Genomic DNA, 19,060 nt, shown 5'->3' with positions numbered 1-19,060 from the left:
CGTGATATATTACAGAATAATGTACATCTGTCTTTAAGGATAAAGTAAGCGTATGATAAAAAAATGAACTCAATAGCAGAATAGTGACAGAGAAATTTCTGTGATTCGGCGTTTGGGCTGTAAATAGTCTTTGTCATAGAGCCCAAAACCGCAATGGACAATGACAATTTGAGAAAACATATGAATGCTCCAGAAATTTTAGTATGAAATAGATATGAAAAGTCTTAAAGGATTTCACTTTTTCGTTAAATATACATATGTGTGTTTCCATGTAAATTTATGTTTGTTTTGCATGTTAATGAATCAAAGTAAGGTATGCCATTGTTCTTTAATTTGTCCTTAGTTTCTTCGTAAATTTAAATACAGCCAACCTAAAATTTAGTTTCTTTCCAACTGGTTATTTAAAATGTTGTGTTTTAAACCAGCTTTAAAAGATAAAAAATAATATTTCACCTTACTGCTATTGATTACCAACATATTTAAAGAGCTAAGTGCAGTTGGCTGCTGCAGATTGCTTATTGATTGGTATTTTTGTAAAATTTGTGTAAATTATTTTCCATAGGTTTGTGATATCTAAAAAAACTGTATTTGACGTGTTCTTCGTAGCAGCAAACCTAAGTGCCCAATGATGGTTTTTACTGAGTCTGGGAGAACCTTTTTTTAACGAATCTGCTTGAACCAAAATATCAAAAAGCTAATAATCGCTTAATAAGCAGGTTTGCTGTCACAAGGGTGATGTTATCTACATCTAGCTTATAATCTTTCTAATGTTCTGGCATACATCATTTTGGAAGAGTCTGATTTAAAAAATATAAATAATAATAAATGTTGGCTCTTCCTGAATGATAAACGCCTCTCTTCTCAACGCTCGAGAGGATCGACTTGTGATGATTTACCCGCCACATTTCACTTGCTTCGCTCCTGTCCGCCATATCGGTGAAATATGGCGGCAAATGAAAGACGTTCGGGCAACCGTAAACACAACGTCCAATAAATCTCCCTCGCTGTCTACTTTAGCTGCTAGTTTCTAAAAATAAGTGATAACGTTACTAATCAACCGGCACGTGTCGGAAGGTGCAAGAATCACGGCAAAAAGTGGACGATTAAACTTTCAAAATGGTTGGAGAGAATGGCTAGACTCATATGTATGTATATGAGCATCAAAGATATCGCGTTGAATTCACTCGTCACATTCACTCGAGTCCTTCGAAATAAAAGAGTTTCCTGCCAGTAACCTTCTTGAGCATCTACAATTTGGAATTCCATTTCGAAATAACTCACGTACTGCTAATGTATTCATACAAAAGTTTCTAAAAGAACTTATATAGTTTCATGCAGTTCCTAGAAGAACGAAGTCATCCTTTTGGTGGGTGTTTTTCTCTGCAGTCTCTATACTCTTTTGAGTACCAAGATGTTCTTATTAGAGGTTTGTTTTAGTTGATCGGTGGTGACATACATCGCCTTGTGTAGCCTTTGTTGACTTACTTTTTCTAATGGTCATGTTACAATTGCAAACTTTATTTAGGAAACTTGGGCCAGGTGTTTAGTAATTATATCCTGAATTCGTAATTTCATAACATTTAGGGCATACAGGATATCCATACTTTAAATTCAATCTGTATTCGGGCAAGTCTCAGTACTAGATTACGTCAAGATGATAGCAAAACAACAGAACTATAATGATTCTCTGTCCCATTTTCACTCTTGCGACCTTGAACCGTTACAAATTAACAGGTGCATAGGCTAGCGTTCACTCTCTGAAAACTTGACCACGCACAGCCGGCCTAAACTTCCTTGATCCTCTCCTCCGCCCAGAACAGTTTTCTCGTTGGGCTATGATGGGCGGCACGAGCTCGGCAGACGAGACTCTAATTGTGTGGTGACGACCAGACCACACACCACACAACACACCACAGGACCTTGACTGGACCATTATAATGGTTACCTCCGAGCCGTCAACACCGGCCGAAACAGTAATTGCTGCCGCTCCACACTGCAAGCTTCTTTATTAAGAAGATTTTGAAATCTTAAACAATTTTAACCAAGTAAGAGAAACCTGTACCTTTCCAGGATTGTAAAAATTGACTTATGTATACTCGTCAAGGGAATTACCTGAGATATATTTTTTGTATTCACTCCAACCAATCAACACGTTAGAAGAATATTTTCCAAATGGTTAACTAGCAATTCTAATTTTATGTAAAATGGTAAAATGTCTTGTAGAGTCACAAATTAGACAATTTACATTATTACTACTGCTACCAACAAGATCCACGCATTTAGGAGCATTTTAAGCGAGCCGAAACTTTTTTTTGTATAAAATATTGAAGAAAATTGGAAGGGGACTGAGATGCTGTATGTTGTTGTGTTCTAAAAAAGACCAGTTGGTTCCTTTAACAACCAATAATTTACCAACTAAATGAACAAGGACAACGAAAGGGTTAATTTTCTTAGGATTTTAGGGAAACTCTTCTTAGATAGACATGAGATTCCAAAAAAGGTCATTCCGTGAAAATTTTCTTTGGATCAGAAAACAGTGTGTTTAAAACTAATGCTAAAAATAATTGGAGGCCAATTCGTTGTTGTAAATGAGCTTCCAATCGAGGAACATTCCTAACAGATACCCTAAACTGCGTCGGTATTGCTAACACATATTACTCAATAGCTTCAAAATGACTTACCATTCCATGACAGAGACTGACTGCCACCGAAGACAAAGGGTCTCCTTGCACCTTGCCTGAGTAGAAGCAGCCATCAGCTCTCAGACCGAGGTGTTCCAGCTTGGAGGTGTTCTCCCACACATGTGTCACCTGGGGGCAAAGATGTGAAGTTAAAGAAGTGGTAAAAGAACACTTTAAAAATTTCAGAAGAGCCATCAGACCTTTGAGAAAGAGACTAAAAATCATTTTGAAATATTTATGACGCGTAAGACGAAATAGGTAAGCTGCTGGCTTAAAATCAAAGATGAATGAAATCATTGGTACTTTATCTTAGGGAGCAATTGAATATAGATGAACATGTGGTGAAAATTTTAGAGGTTAGAATGTTTGCTTGAATGGAGAATCTCAATCATAAGATGATGGAAGGGAAGATGTCACGAAAACCTATGGTCTATTCAAAAGTAGGGGTCAGTGTAAAAAAATAGTAAATATTCCATGGAACTCAGAACAAAAAGTTTATGGTCAAAGAAAAAAAATTAAAATTTAACTATCTTTCATAGCATTACAATTTTGTTTCTTTACCACACAGTTTACACAAAAGTTGTTTGAGAATATCACATTACACGCCACCCAAGCAAAGTGAAATCACTCATTTCCACATACTGGAGGACGAGACGGAGGAAGTCTGTTTATGGAGTGGCAACAAATAGTCCACCTACGAGCAACCATTTATCATAAGCCCATTTTGTGACAGTTACCTTTTAAATTGCGGTTTACAGCCGAGGCCCGTATTAGGACGCAAGAGTTAATGGCTGACATTTGTTTCCTACGCCTACGAGACAAAGCTTTGCATCTGACCGTGTTGAAATGAGACTTCGGAATTGTAGTAGTTGGTCTTTGTAAACTATTGGTTAAATTTGGCTTTCACTACAGCCATTGCATATCATACTTAGTGAATGCATCGGTTCCCATTCCACCACCCTCACACCGTTTTAAGCACAATTATATTTTCCATATTAGGAATTGGGGTCACTAGCCTATAAATGTCTTTAAAATAGTGTGAAATTGAACAAGCGTCCACGGATTATAAACTGCGATTATATTTTATGTTATAATTTAGATAATGATTCAATAACTTATAAAGTCCGTGTACTTGCATGTCTTTAGTTTGTCGGGGTTACTATATCTTGCGCGCCTTTGCATCAATGTGTCACAGTCAATGGAGATTTGGTTTAGGAATACTGTATCAAGAAACCCACATTCTAGCATGTAGCCTATCTAGACACTTCTCTCATGGTTCCCTTCTGTGAATGTAACGTTGGGGTATCCAATACCCTCGTATTATTTTCTGAAGATAAACTTATATTGAAGAAGAAACTTATATTGAAAAAATATTATTTAGATTGATTTTAAACCATGTTGCTTTCAACGTGGAGCATGGCATGTGCTTAAGATGTCAGATACCCAAGACGCTATGAAGCAGAATAATCTCGAAAATATAATCTTGAAAAGGCTGAATTTAGGAAAACTGACTAATTTACCTTACAAAGGAAACATATCTACCAGTTGTCATCACATTTCTTTTACACCTGAGATACTGGCGAGTGTATTCAAATTGATTTCTCCTCAAGTAACAAATCCAAGCGGACTCTTTAGCCCCCCACCGGGATGAAATAATTTGCACACGTTTAATGCAAATAAAACATCATTAGTTATTCTGACGAGGTCTGAAGGTCATGGACCGGTCGAACTGTCTGCCCAAAGCTTCTCTACAAGACCCAACTGACTCAATGCTTCCTTGTTCGGGGCGAGCCACATTGGGGATAAAACCAAACATGTTGTCATCGCTATAAAATGTGATTTATGTTTTACTGAGTCGTTTGGAAACAAATATGCTTATACACCGTAGAATAAACCTTTGAACCCAATACTGATTTGGAATTCTTTAAACGTATTCAACTATACGACGTATTTGTCACGTTTTTGAAAGGTAAGGGTCCACATCCTAGTTTCTTTACTGTTTATTGTTTATTGGCAAAAGTTTACAATTGTGAAATGATATTAGGAATTTAAATTTATCCATTTATTATATGGCTACCTCTATATAAAATTACGTGTGCCTCTTTTATCCCACAAAAACCATCGTACAAATTAAACACAAAGACTTTACAAAGTACTGTCGTCTTCATATTACTGTTTGTATATAAAGCAGCTACTAAAGGTTTTTCCTTCACCGGGTGATTTTACTAGGTAAGCCATTTCTAAACTAGTTTATATTATCATTGGTGGAAATCTAAACACTTATCTCTCGTAAATCTCTCGTGAAATGCCACTGGCGTAAAAAAAATCATATAACAATAATAAACAACTTTTCTACAATAGTATTAGAAAATTAAATCCTCAGTATTGTTATAATGTAAAAGAAGGGTAAAGGTACTTGCCTATGATATAAAACTCAGTACATTTAATTTTAAATCATTTACGTCGTCATTCACCAATATTTTAATTATTTTCAAGTAAAGTACAGTAAAATGCATATCCATTATTACGTTTCGAGTTAATAATTTTTCTCTCCTTTGTTTGATTTAGCTAGCATAACGGATTTTTTTGGCTGTAAATTGAAACCAATTTCCATAAAATCATACATTCTGGATACTAACAATATCTGTAAATACATCCAACCACGGGTTGACTAGATGCCCTTATACATTTTCCGATTTAGGTGTACTGTAATTCCTATGATGCTATCATACAGTTTATCCAGTAAATATCGCTTGCCACCAAAACATGACGGGAAAGACATTCTACCTCGTACGACAACACGAGTCAACCGTAATTACGTACACGACCAAAACCACTGCATGTGTATATTTTAACACCCACGCCTGCGATTAAAGCCAGTCTAATCCTCGGACTCGGACCGTAATGAGCTTTGCAGCTCGTAAATTTTAGTAATGATCCTGCCGCGATGTTCAGGACATAAAGCGTCCTTTGTACTTCCAAACATAAACTCTGTGTACGCCTTCTTTAGCACTGGTCGATACATCGTTAATGTTTTTCTATTGTACGGCAAAACATCTCATTTGCAAAACCGTTGGCTCAACACGGTGTGAGCTCGAGAGTTGCATTTTGAAAATGTTGGACATACCATGATCAACATTCATTTTTCAATCACACTGTATTTCAAAGGGCATTAAATTGTTTAGCTTTTTTACTCAACAAGACTCCAGGCTCCAGGATAGGAAGATTCATAGCAAAGACTTCGTCAAGTTGTGTTTTCGAAGCATATTTTTCATAAAGGTTGATCAGCATGTTTAGGCCTACTGGTTTATTCTTAGATATTTTTGGATGATATTGATATAAGTCATTATTTGATAGTCAATGACACCATTCACCTCTTAACTCTTGCAGAATTGATTTTCAGTAGTCTATCAATTATAACTCAATGATAACATCTAAAGGCCTGGAGCATTACATAAGATAAACATCAGATTTAAGATTCAGATACAACAAGATTGAAATAACAAGAGCAACCTGAATGTTCAGTTACTCAGACTGTACAATGTAGATAGGCAACCATACGCTCAACACATATAAAAAAAATATGTCTGCCAAACCAATTATTTAATTCATCAAACGTCTGAAACAAATACGCAAACCCCTTTCCGTCAAAATACATAGAATAATAAATTTGATTTGAAAAACCTAACTTAGTTTGATTGGACATTTTGATAAAGTTTTGGAAGAGTAAAACTTTTAACCTACCTTGATATCAGGTAGAACGAAGCGTGAGTCGTGAGCAAGCAAAAGTCGAAAGTGTCGTCCAAAGGCGGTGAACTCATACTGGGGGTGAGGATCCCAGATGGTGGCCATCTTGTGACGGAAATGACCAGAGTGGTGCCTCAGCAGCGGTACAGGCTCTCCTGGAAAAAAAGTAAAAATGTAAATAAAAACCACATTAAGAAAAGAATTTAAGCGACAAACAGTTAAAAAGATATTTGATTGCGAAATCGACGCTTAAAGGCTTATACTTAGGCGAAGGTCCAAGATACTGATCGTCAGAGATGGAATTGACAGGCAAAAAAGCTGAAAGAATCTTGCACAGTCTATTACATGGGCCTCTTTATAAGTATATTTCTCTAAACGATCGCTCCATGTCAAGCATCAATGATTCATTAAAATACCAACTTTACACTTACACGCTATTCGCCCAAGCATATCTCATACAGATATGATGAAATGTCCTACACGGAAGAACCTACTAAATAGCCAATCATAACAGTAAAGCTGCTTTGGGCCTCATCGATCAACCTGAATCTCCTGGCTCTCCTTCCTAGACCTTATGCAAATTTAGCTTTCACTACCTCAGCCGATTTTTGAGGCCCACATGGACATCGTGAACATCAAACATCGATATAACCAATGAGAAATCTTTGGTTGGGTTTGGTGCAATGTGAATGGCCTTAACCAAATCAATCAAGTATGGAAACACTTCCTATTCTTCATAGTTACAAACAATTACCATGTGTGATAAGGAGTTTGTAACGTCATGTTTAGAGACACCCGGAAGTTCGTTGAGTGTCTAGGTTTGCTGCGAGAGGCCAGTAATTACCAAGGTCTGCATGATCGTTGCAGGAGGATGCTGTAAGTTAGAGGGTCTAGACTGTAGACAGTCGCCCACTACACAGTGCACGCTATCTGTACACAAGTGAAGCATTGCATGCAGACGGTAGTCATGTATCTTGTCATGAACTGTGGTTGCCGCCAAACGTAACTCATGTATAGAGCCACTACCCGCGCAAATCTGATCAGCCTACAAGACGTATGACAGGAGAGAAGCGACGATCCATGGTCGCAGCGTGAGGTGAGTCAAGATCAATATTTTTGATGCAGAATTGAAAGTCATAAACTAGAGTGTTTATTAAAGTGGCCTTTGCCTTTTCATATTCAATCGCATTTTTGTCAATTCTGCCTTTCTTGTTCTTTGTGTAGGCTCAAAACTGGACCAAATGTCTTAATTCCTCAGGCTTTTAGTTTGGCCCTGGCTGAAGAATCTGTTGGTTTGAAAATCAAGCCTGCAATTTAATTTGTTCTACACTCTATTTAATTAATTAAAAATATGAACTCTAACTTCCTTTTCCTAAATTCTAAAGAGCATAATACTGACTGAACTTATGTAACTTAAACCATCTAACTTATGTCTTGTCCGTTAAGTGATATATTAGACCAAGGCCTCAATATGACGGCTTACACCCTGCGGCTCCACCCTCACCCTGCATTGTTCTTTCATCATTATCTACTTGATCCATCATCCACTAATCTACATCTTAACGACGGCTTGTTTCAATAACACATTTAACTGGGATCGAATCTCACGAGATTGAAAAGTTTTGTCAGGAAATTGTTAGTTTTAAAAGTTAAACTTAATTTTCTGTCCAAGAATCTGTGTAGTTTTTTTCAGATGAACGCCGCTACTGGGGATTTAATTTTTCACAAACCGATGGCACAAACACACATAAGTCCATCCGTGTTCGTAACATGTTCTTAGCCTTCTCCGTGGACGTCCATATTTCTAACATTAAGCGTGGATGCATTAAATATTGATAAAATCTTTTAATCTAAACAATAAAATCGCCATAATAACAACTAACAACAGTGTTTACATTGTTCTTATATATTTTGATATATATTCTTATTTCGAAAAAGTTGGTGAATTTTACACTTCTTCAGAGCTCATTGATGTGTGCCAAAAAATTTATTAGCCCACATTTTATGAGCTACGATTTTCTTTTATTTTTAATCGATAGTTTATTGTGGTGGTGAAAATGTTTTCTTTAGGAGATTTAATTAACCACTTACTGTCATTGAAACGCAACTAATAAAAAATTATGGTTATGATTAAAAAGTGTTTATATTTATTTCTAGATAAACCTTATGATATGAGTAAAATCGGAAATAAAGGCTCCTATGATAATGCGGTAAAACTCCAATGACACGGTTTTTCAACGCTGCGTTTAAATTAAAATCTTTGAAACATTCTTGTTCATTCAGTTGTAACCATCAATCACATACTTGTGTGAAGGGACAACAACCAAGGCTGCAGTAGACTAGAACGTCGGCAAACATCAAAGGCCGTGATGTGAGCATCTAATGTCTGCTGTCTGATCGTTTGATGAGTTTTCAATTGTTCGGCGCTGGCAGATCTATTGGGTCGCGCCGACTGCGATGTACCGATGTGAACTATGTCGCTGAACATTTCGACTTTCTTAAACTCTCAAGTTTATATTTTCTTCTTGTGGGAACTTTTAAAATAATAAGTTCACTGGATTCCTTGTGTGACCTACACTTCAAATTCAAATTTCAAAGCGGTGTACGTTTCTAGGAGAAAAACTTAACAAATTGAATGCGATCTTTGAAACCACAATATATTATTTCCTTAAGTTACATAAACAGGAACATTTAGATTTTCAAGGATTATTTTTACTAAAACATGTTACTTGTGGAAGCTAAGAAATGTAATTTAAAATGTAGTAAACAAAGATTTATTAGGTTAGGGTTTACAGATAGTTTACTCTTGATAGAATAATGTGAGGAATAAAGGTGATGAATTTAACAAATTATTTTCACACATAAATTTTACCATGTACCAGAAATAAGTTATTTTTAAGTTAAAGATCACATTAACTATTTTATTTTTCAAATTTAATTCAACCTGTTCACAACTTAGTGTTGAGTAGAAACTAGGGTTATTTATTTTCAAGGATTATTTTCAAACAAAACTATACAAGTTTACCAATATGTAAATAAAAAATCTAATTTAAATTTAATTACAAAAAGAAGGGGTTTTAAAAAGTGAATTGACTCTCAACATAAATTAGTGTTCGCGAAGGAATTAAGCACCAGACATTCACACTGTTCATTATCCAATTATTAGGGCGGACAAGAGCTCATCGCCAGTTTCAGAATGCCCAATTTAATTTGGCCGTGTCGCTCCGCCCATTGATTCAAATCCGTTTGACGCGATGCCCGTGTGTCGGGCAGTTTGCCGCTAGACGATCAAGTCAAGTCTTCATTAAACCTTTCCCAGGAATAAGCGGAACCATTCAGCAAAGTGTTATAGCTTTTGGCAGAATCTGGATCTGGATTAACTTCAGAAGTATACATTTCTGGATATATAATGTATAATATACGGTTCCTAAAGCGGTTCGTAGTACTGTTAAATGTTTTGCTATTTATGATGCGCTATTTCCTAAATGCGTTGCAGTTAACAATTCTGGCAACATGACAACTTGTTATATTAAATTTACTACTGGCTTAATAGTGTAGGATCAAAGACGTGAAAGAAAAGCGAACACAGTGTTAAAAAAAGGTGAACAGTTAAGTATTTAACATGAGTTTATCGTCGTATTTTATATCTACTGCTTTTATAAAATGGCCTAAACAATATTTTAATCTTGTTCGGATACACAAAAATGTTTTAGTATTACTTATGTAAGAAACAAAACCCTTTGAATCGTGCAGTAAAATTTAATTTAGATCCTTAAATTATGAAAAATCCCTATTGTTTGAACTTTCCTTAGCTTGAAAACAGGATGTAAATATGTCATGTACACTCCGTAGTGAAGGTAGAGTTGGTAGTAGTTTGATAATAAAATTCCCTAATTTGATTTGATTGATAGTAAAGCACTAATAAATATGTGCAACACAGTGAAAAATCAATTAATATAATCTCTACACTTAAAATACAAACGTAATACAGGGTGTCCATAAAAGATTAGCACAATTTCATACTTTAGCTATATTGTTATTTTTTAACGTATGATGCTCACATGAGTTAGGTGTTTTGGCCACATACCACAGTTTAGTTTTACACCCAATTGTTGGCCAGTTTGCTCATCTTAAGATAATTGTGACCTTAATTATTACTAATTATTAATTATGAATTATTTAGTAGCATACAAAATAGACGAGGTTGGCAAACAAACTAACTTCCTTCTTTTCCTGACATCACCCCATATGATAGGGTTTAGTCCTATTATATGGTAAAAAAAAGAACATAGTCTACCAGACAAAACATCTCAGTTGATAAATTAAGGAAGAAAACTCTGACAAAATTTCTCTAAAATATAAACAAAATGCAAACAGCCGATTTTCAACATGAATTTAAATGGAAATGGCGTTATTTGGAATCCTGGAGAAAGGCATTCATAATGTTATGTATTAGCTCATTATCTGAGATTTTCAATGTCTTTTACTCACCCAACAAAGAGAAAACACATAGAATTTGGTCGAAAAAACTAGGAAGCCAATATGCCAAACTCGTCCATTAAATCTACTAGTCTATTTTCTATTTTAGGTCACAATACCTATTCCGATAAACAAACTCGGCAAAAACATGAGTAATACTAAGTTTAAGCATGTAGCTAATACAAAAAACAAAGGTAGAACATTGTGTGTTGAAATATAACAATATGGCTAATGTATGAAATTGTACTGATCTTTTGTGGACACCCTGCACTCTATTTAGACTTTTAATATAAGGACTTTCCCACTACAGAGAAATTTCCCGTCACGTGATAGACCTAGAGTTTACTTTCTAGTAAGGTAAAGCTACAGCCAGGGAACGCTGCGAATCACTTGTTAACATTATCACATAAAACTAGCTAAATCCCATTGGTGCCCGGCCGCTAAGACAGGAGTCCCGCGCCCCGGGAGTAATTTAATTAAGTAACAGACACGAGTTCGTTCCACAATTTGAAACGGCAAATTTAGTCCACGTGGTGGGTGTGTCCGAGTTGGCAGTCGGCCACGCTCCGTGTGAACTACATTATCTGGGCATCAGTTTATGATGTTATCAGCAGATTGTGGGTGGTCCCGGGTCTACCTGCTCGACCTACAACCTTGTCATGTGTAAGGTTAGGATCTATGGGTGTTATCGGCTAGGAATCGGAAGACATATTGGGGTGCAGACCGATCAGGTGAAGATATCTGATGGACTCTGTTGATTCAGATTCACCTATTGGGTGACTTTCTAGCTTTAAATGGAAGTTCAAAAGTTTCAAAGATACGTAGTGAAATGTCATGTTTGAATATGGGTGTGTACAAGTTGAAGATCACTTCCGAGTAGTATAGTAGTTTCAATGCTTTCACGGTCAAAGTAGTTGTAGCATCTTGGTGTGCAGGAGATGACATCTTCGTTGTTTGCGAAAGAACTGGCCGAAGTCTCGGGTCTGTTTGCATTTTGGGTTGAATATTGTTGCTCGCTCTGAAAATGAATTTTTGCTTGAATGCTTCGGAAACTTCGTCTAGCCCAAATTCGGCGTCACTATCCAACGGGCAAGATTCATTGTGATCGTTCAGACTATTTATGGGAAGAAAGGTTTGCAATACTTTTTTTATTTAGGTTGGTCTTTTCTCTATTAAATTTGCAAATTGTGTTGAATTAACTTGAAAATCTTACTCATCTTAAATGTTCCGAAGCATGTGTTTGTTTTATATCTTCCTCGTTTTTACTAGACTAGAAACAATCCATACTAAATTTTGTATAGTGACTTTAGATATTTTTGAGTACTTATATTGAATACCTAATGGTAATACCAAAACAACTGTAATACAATATCAACTGTTTCATACCACCTGGGAACGCAGGGACCCCTTTTCTTGCATCTATTCAGACAACAATTAGTCTTAATCTGAATCAGAGCTCTAACAATGCCTTCATAAACAATTACTGGGGGACTTGGACGCGCCTGCGCCCGACGCGCAACGTAGAATTATGTGGGAGAGCCACAACACAGACGCTCTAGGCACAATGCGGTATAAATCTCAATTACTCTGGTAGCTGGTGTAGACAGCGCCTGGCTTATTTGTGTGTCTGGGTGACATATTGCCACATGCAGGTGACGACTGTTTTCGAGCATAGCTCGAGAATTCGAGGTGATAAAATAATAAAATAATTGTCAAAATCTCTAACTAAAGTTGCGTAAGTCTAAACCCTAGAGGGAATTCGAGGAGTATACGAATTTGAGTTTAAATTGCACTCATTAACTCTTGCCTTTGGTTTGTCAAGAGCTTGAAACACATATGATCCCGAAGATGGATTACTGCAGTGTGTCCGATGTCATCTCCCGAACACAAAGAGTTTGCAAGCAACGTAGATGTTACGATAGTAAAAACTACAAATTAGAGACTTTAACGATATAAATTGAGCATTTGAACATTATATTAGACGTGAGGTGACTCACCCGGAGGCTGGGGTCCGGGCGGCGGACGCTCGTAGAGGAGGTCGTGTTCGTGCGGAGGCGGAGGCGACGTCTTGACCGGTGTCACCAGCTCTACCTGCTGCAGCTGCAGGGACGGCGTATCGGCGTTCTCGGGGTCTGTAAACAAAATATGTGATGTAACCTCTACAGCAACAACAACAATAATCATAATGTTAAAGTAAACATAGCAACGTTGATCTCCTAATACAGCAAACATCGTTAATCGTTGTTGGTACTCCAGAAAAAAATATAAATGCAGCATTGTTGAACAGCTGATGGTTCTTTAGCAGTAAACATTTTTTATCAGCTAATGGTACTTTAAAACATCGTCGATGACTCTTTAAAAGTAAACGTCACGTGATCAGCTGATTACGTAACTTTCCGCAGTGTGAGGGCAACGGTTTGTAGGTACTTATGCAAACCAATCCCTGTCTCTGAGCACGGACGGTATGGTTATCTTGAGTGTGGGGGGTTCTTCCCGGAACCTCAATTGAGTCAAGGGTGTCGCCACCTCTGGTGGATAGGTTCATCCGGGTGGGTCCCACTTCTATACCTGCCTCCTTTTGGGAAACCCTGATGGCCTGGCAGTGATGTTGGGTCTGACGGGCAAACGAAGTAGATCGGGTGCTGGGTCCGAGCCCGCCAGGGGTATCTGGGGATCTATCGCTCTGGTTATCTCTGGTTTCCCAGCAATGGGTAAGGCCTCGATCGGGCAGCGGTGTAAATGGGAGGTTGGGTTCCCCCCGTCAGCGTGCTGACGGTCCCCTTCCTCCTGGCTTTCGATGGCGGGTTCTGCCTGTCAGGGATTAGATAGGTCCCGAGTGTTGCTTGCACTAAATGCGTCGGGGCGCTCTACCATGACCTCTAGGTCTCGACCTAGTGGAACCCAGGTGGAGTGACGCTTAAACAAGCAGCCGGAATCCCTGGTTAGGATCGAGGGGCAACCCTCCTTCCGAAGGGTCTGCTTCGGCAGCCGGCGAGCCTGATGACCTTAAGTCATCCGCCCATGATGTGCTAAAGGTTGATGCGTAAGCTTCGGCCTACATCATGGGGCCCGGGTATGTCCTAAAGGATAGGTACCGGGTATGCAGTCAGGGGGGCTTCGGCTCTCATGACAAAACGAAATGGAAATGGAAATGGAATGGAAATGATCAGCTGATTGTACTTGTACTTTTGCAGTTAACATCGTCAATCAGCTGATTTCTAGCAATGGACGTTATGGAACAGCAGATATTAAGTAGAATGTTTAACTGGTGGTAGGTATACAAAAAACTTTGATCAGCGGATGAAATGTCAGTGGTATAACCCTAATTAAGCCTTAAACTTCGGAGGTGTATACAGTATCCCAGCAATGATAAGCTCATAATTCCAAAGGGGCGCGGTCTCTGTCTAGGTCTACAAACTAGTAGTCTTTAAGTTACAACAAAAGATCTACTTGATCAGTTCATAGCAGTTTCCTTATTGTAAACAACGCCAGGTTTACAACAAAGCAATGTCAATTGAGACATCAAGTAGCCAGACAATAGCACAATCTGGTTACGGAAGCGGACTTTACCTATCAGGAGAGTTGACCTTTGCTGTTCAAGGGCTGAGTCACCGAGTCACATGTGTAGGTAACTAACTACACGATGGTGTCGTTTCTCGCAGATGGTTACAAGATCGTGTATCGTGTCGTCTGCTATCACAAGACCACCATCTGACCGGCAACATGCTTCATTAACACACTTCCGTGAGAATATCGGCTATCTTGGATCAGAATATGATTCGACAATCAATGAAAACATCAAACATATTGGTGAAAGAAAAATAAGTGTTGAACGAGTTTTGTAGGTATTGCTGAGCCAACAGCTTGATTTAACTGAGAAGAAAATGCTTTTTTACATTATAAATTATCGTCACCTTGAATAACAATTACATAAATGGAGTTACCAAATATCAATTTACCTTGATTTTAAGTGAGTCAAAAACTTATGGCTTGACTAATTAAGACAATTATTATTTATCCGATTTCATTGCTAGTCTATTTTACAATGATAGCCAATCAGCCAAAAAAGACTATGGATTTATTTTGACTGCTGGAACAATCTTGGTACTTTTAGGTAGGGAACTGAATTTATTGAAACAAAGATTTTCAATACATAACGATGAGTAAGGATTTGTAATTATGCACTAACTAGATGATGTTTTAAAACCTTCCCCATGTGATTGATTCATAGGACGTTTAATTAAGTAGTATGTTCTTTATGTTTCCATGTTCGTTTAGTACTAAGGTTAACTGAGCTGCGGTTAACAAGTTTAACAGGGTTACTGTTCATCTAGCTAAGGGGGAAATGGGCTTCCCTAGTATCCGAGCAATGTGAAATAGAACTAGACAAATTTATGGATAGTCATAAAGACATTTCTAATTATGTAAATTAACCGATGACTCAATTCAACTAGTCGCCAAGGCTGTGGCAAGGACTTCCGCTCTGGGTTAATTAATATGAGGGCGTTAGTGTGAGTTGACATCACATTGACTCTAGATGGACCGGGTCGAATTGAGTATGCTACATATTTATTGCATCTCGTTGTTAATGTAGTTACCGTTCAGGTCTCCCCCCATTTAGTTAACGTAATTAACTCTAAATTACTCATTCAAGTTTGTATACGTAATTAATCGTGGAAAATTAAGCTTACGACAACTCAATGAAAATAGTGTAATGCGACACAAGTCATTGTAGGTTTTTGATAGCACGCATGGGGGATCTACTTTTAAATATCCGTACATACAGTAAAGGCAAAAATAAGCTTTATAAAACACATATTTTTACTGAAGAACTTAAGTGCAATTTTTTTATCTATACAGTCTTAGGCCATGTTTTTAATTGAAGACGAAGTAGAGATATATTGGACTATATGCCAACCTCTAAATGAATTATGAAAAAACCAACCTTTCAATAATAAGAACACCTTAGTCAACCAAATCTACTATTAAAAATTTTTTTGATCAAAATCATTTAAAACCAATGTGTTGTAGTTTGTGGCTCATCCTTCCATAAACAACGTCTTCCTAAAATATTTTTATAAAATACTTGGTATACATTTTTATCACGCTCTCACGCTTGCAAAATGTTATAGCATACACATGCCACCCCCTCCAGCCTATTTTTCACTCATCGCCTTTCTTATAATATTTTTTTTATTCTTACTTAGGCCTAACACGTTATTACTTAGCGTAATACATTTTTTGCAAATTTTAGAAGAAAATATGTCTCCTTCAGTAACCGGTTCCCGAACTAGTTTCCTGCACCAATGTGATTCCAAACCAACTATTCCACGTTAAAAGCGCTTCATGTTGAATTCCCAACAATCAGATAGTACGAAGAGCTTCAAGTTTTCACCCGAGGAACACACTTAGCGGAACTTTTCACCGGCGTCTTATATCAAGTTGTCAAATGCGTACATTAGGGACCTCCCAGTTCAAAGATGCACCTTCGACCCTCGAATGTGTAAGCGAGATAGCATCTCTCACCTGTGTGGGAATATTGCGACAGCCTCCGGGTCTCAACTGCCTCTAGCCACGTGTGACAATGCGAGATCTCAAAGATATCCTAGATGAGAGTTACTGTCCATTAAGATGTAGATAGTAAGTGGCGAATGTGCCGTGCAGCCTTCGTCCGCTGGCAACGGCTGGTTGTCACAGGCATATTAATGTTATAAACACAAGGTAACAAAGACATACACGGTAGGTGAGTCAGACAGGGAAGTATGAAGGGTTTGTTTGTGTATCTATCAGGAAGCTGTGTCGGAGCTCACGCTCGTGTAGAGATTTATCGCACAGACAACTCAGTTTATTTTGATTTAATGATGCCGGAATCAATTGCTGCGTAGATTAATCATTCGGTTACCATGTTAAGTTAGGGTTACAAGTATTATTGTGTACAGCACCATAAATACCTATTACGTTCCGCAAGTAACTACAAGTTATCAATATCACAAGCCATTTGTTACAGGAACTCTGGTGTAACGCTGACCAACACAAAGTAACAATAATTGTGTTGAATGATATTTTTTTAGTTAAATTCATTTTTTAGTTAAGTTTTATACACCAAAAGATGTGACAGAAATATCAAATCATGTTTAGTTACCTACGTTATTACTATCCCTAGCAACAACATCAACTCTTACAACACTATCAGTGCTGATATCACTATCAGAAAGCGTCATATTACGTTCCATGGCAACTGTGGGAAAAGTATGATTCGTGCGCAAATTACGTTTACTGCGCTTAAGAAACTATTCCAAACCAAATATCTTTGTCATGCTAAACAACACAGTGCACAGTTTATAACAGTGCCACTGGTTATAAAAATAGGCACATATTTTGTTTGGACTTAAAAGGTTTATTCGACAAAATTCGATGTATGTTTACTCGTCTGAAAGAACGCCAAACTGTAGAATTATTTGCTGGGGTGTCATCAATCAATCAATCAATCAATAAAAAAAAAATATAGTCAAACATAATATATTATTGTATACAGTGTGTAAATTAAGTATGGAAACAAATCTGTATTTTTAAAACCGAAATAGATAGAAATATTCTATTTGTGGCAATAATAGTTAACAAAGATTCCGCAATTTTTCACATGAAAAATATTTTTTTACCCCCCTAACAGGGTAGGTGGTAGGGGGTGACTTATTTTTTTCAAATAGCAACCCCTATTGAGTGACCCCTCATTTTGAAGAGTTTGTCAAAAGAAACACAATGACGCAAATCCGAGGTGAATATCTCACTCCTAGCCCAAATGGCGGATATTCCAAAATTTGATTTATTGTACGTGAAAAGCACCAATTTCACAAATAATGGAAAGAAATCTGTATTTTTAAAACCGAAATAGATAGAAATATTCTGTTTGTGGAATTGATTGTTGACATAGGTTCCGCAATTTTTTTAATCAACAATATTTTTTCAACCCCTTTAACAGGGTAGGGGGTGGGAGTGACTTATTTTTTTCAACAACAACCCCTATTGAGTGACCCCTCATTTTGAAGGGTTTGTTAAAAGAAAAAGAATGACGCAAACCCGAGGTAGATATTTCACCCCTAGCCTAAATGGTGGGTAATGAAAAATTTAATTTTTGTAAAAAAAAAGCCCATTTTGGAATATCCGCCATGTTAGCTAGGAGTGAGATATTCACCTCGGATTTGCGTCATTGTGTTTCTTTTGACAAACCCTTCAAAATGAGGGGTCACTCCATAGGGGTTGCTATTTGAAAAAAATAAGTCACCCCCTACCACCTACCCTGTTAGGGGGGTAAAAAAATATTTTTCATGTGAAAAATTGCGGAATCTTTGTTAACTATTATTGCCACAAATAGAATATTTCTATCTATTTCGGTTTTAAAAATACAGATTTGTTTCCATACTTAATTTACACACTGTATAGTCAAACTCTCTTGACCACTACTTGCAAATTATAACACAAACCCAAACAAAACATATTTATTATATCAATCTGCTTCATGCTGTCACCTCAAGTTTTGGTGTAGTTATCAACGGCAAAATACCCAAAATCTTTGAAATAAAATATCAGGGCATTTAGTACCGAACCTTGACAAAGACGTTTTAGATAGGCTATTACAGTAGGGCTTAACATTACTTATGCAAGTATGTTGAGTGCCAACTTGGACTTACTGCACAAATAAGGCTATCACCTACAGACAGTACATTGTGTAGCGACTAGCGACACCTTGGAGGGAATTACAACGCGGGAGTGTTCGCAGCCCTGACTTGCGAATTACAATCCGGAATTGTGGTAACCCTGACTTTCACAGGTTTATTCTTTACCACAATAAATAAGATAAAGAAACAAATGTATATAGTTTGCCAATACTTCCCTCTGTAAAGGATATTTAGTGTAGACGTGTTTCCAAATAAAAATAAATGTTTTGAAGAGCGTGACGAATAAGTTTTTCTTCCTACTAAACAGACAAGTACAAATATATATATATATATGTTAATGTGCTTTCATGCCTATAACATTGAGTGTTTTGTAAGGGAATGGTCCATATTATCGATTTATGTTAGTCTACTATATACGTCAGCCTGATATAAAACAGCATAATAAATTCATAAACCAATGACTAATTCCCGTATCTG

At 37.2% G+C, this 19,060-nt stretch overlaps 1 protein-coding gene across 1 annotated transcript in view; it reads right to left on the bottom strand.

The window, feature by feature from the left end:
• Positions 1 to 19,060, bottom strand: part of LOC129005487 (A disintegrin and metalloproteinase with thrombospondin motifs 20-like) — a 208,643-nt gene that overhangs the window by 119,099 nt on the left and 70,484 nt on the right. The window contains exons 2-4 of the mRNA XM_054434389.1: positions 12,905 to 13,039; positions 6,426 to 6,583; positions 2,682 to 2,810 (exon numbers count right to left, since the gene is read on the bottom strand). Coding sequence (XP_054290364.1) covers positions 2,682 to 2,810; positions 6,426 to 6,583; positions 12,905 to 13,039 — 422 coding nt within the window. The remainder of the gene's footprint in view (positions 1 to 2,681; positions 2,811 to 6,425; positions 6,584 to 12,904; positions 13,040 to 19,060) is intronic.

This window comes from Macrosteles quadrilineatus, unplaced genomic scaffold (genome assembly GCF_028750875.1).
Source record: "Macrosteles quadrilineatus isolate MER2022 unplaced genomic scaffold, UCM_ALF_1.0 Scaffold_22__1_contigs__length_1958994, whole genome shotgun sequence".
NCBI lineage: Eukaryota > Metazoa > Arthropoda > Insecta > Hemiptera > Cicadellidae > Macrosteles > Macrosteles quadrilineatus.
The sequence above is the reverse complement of the archived record's forward strand: the minus strand, read 5'-3'. Positions and strand labels throughout refer to the sequence as shown.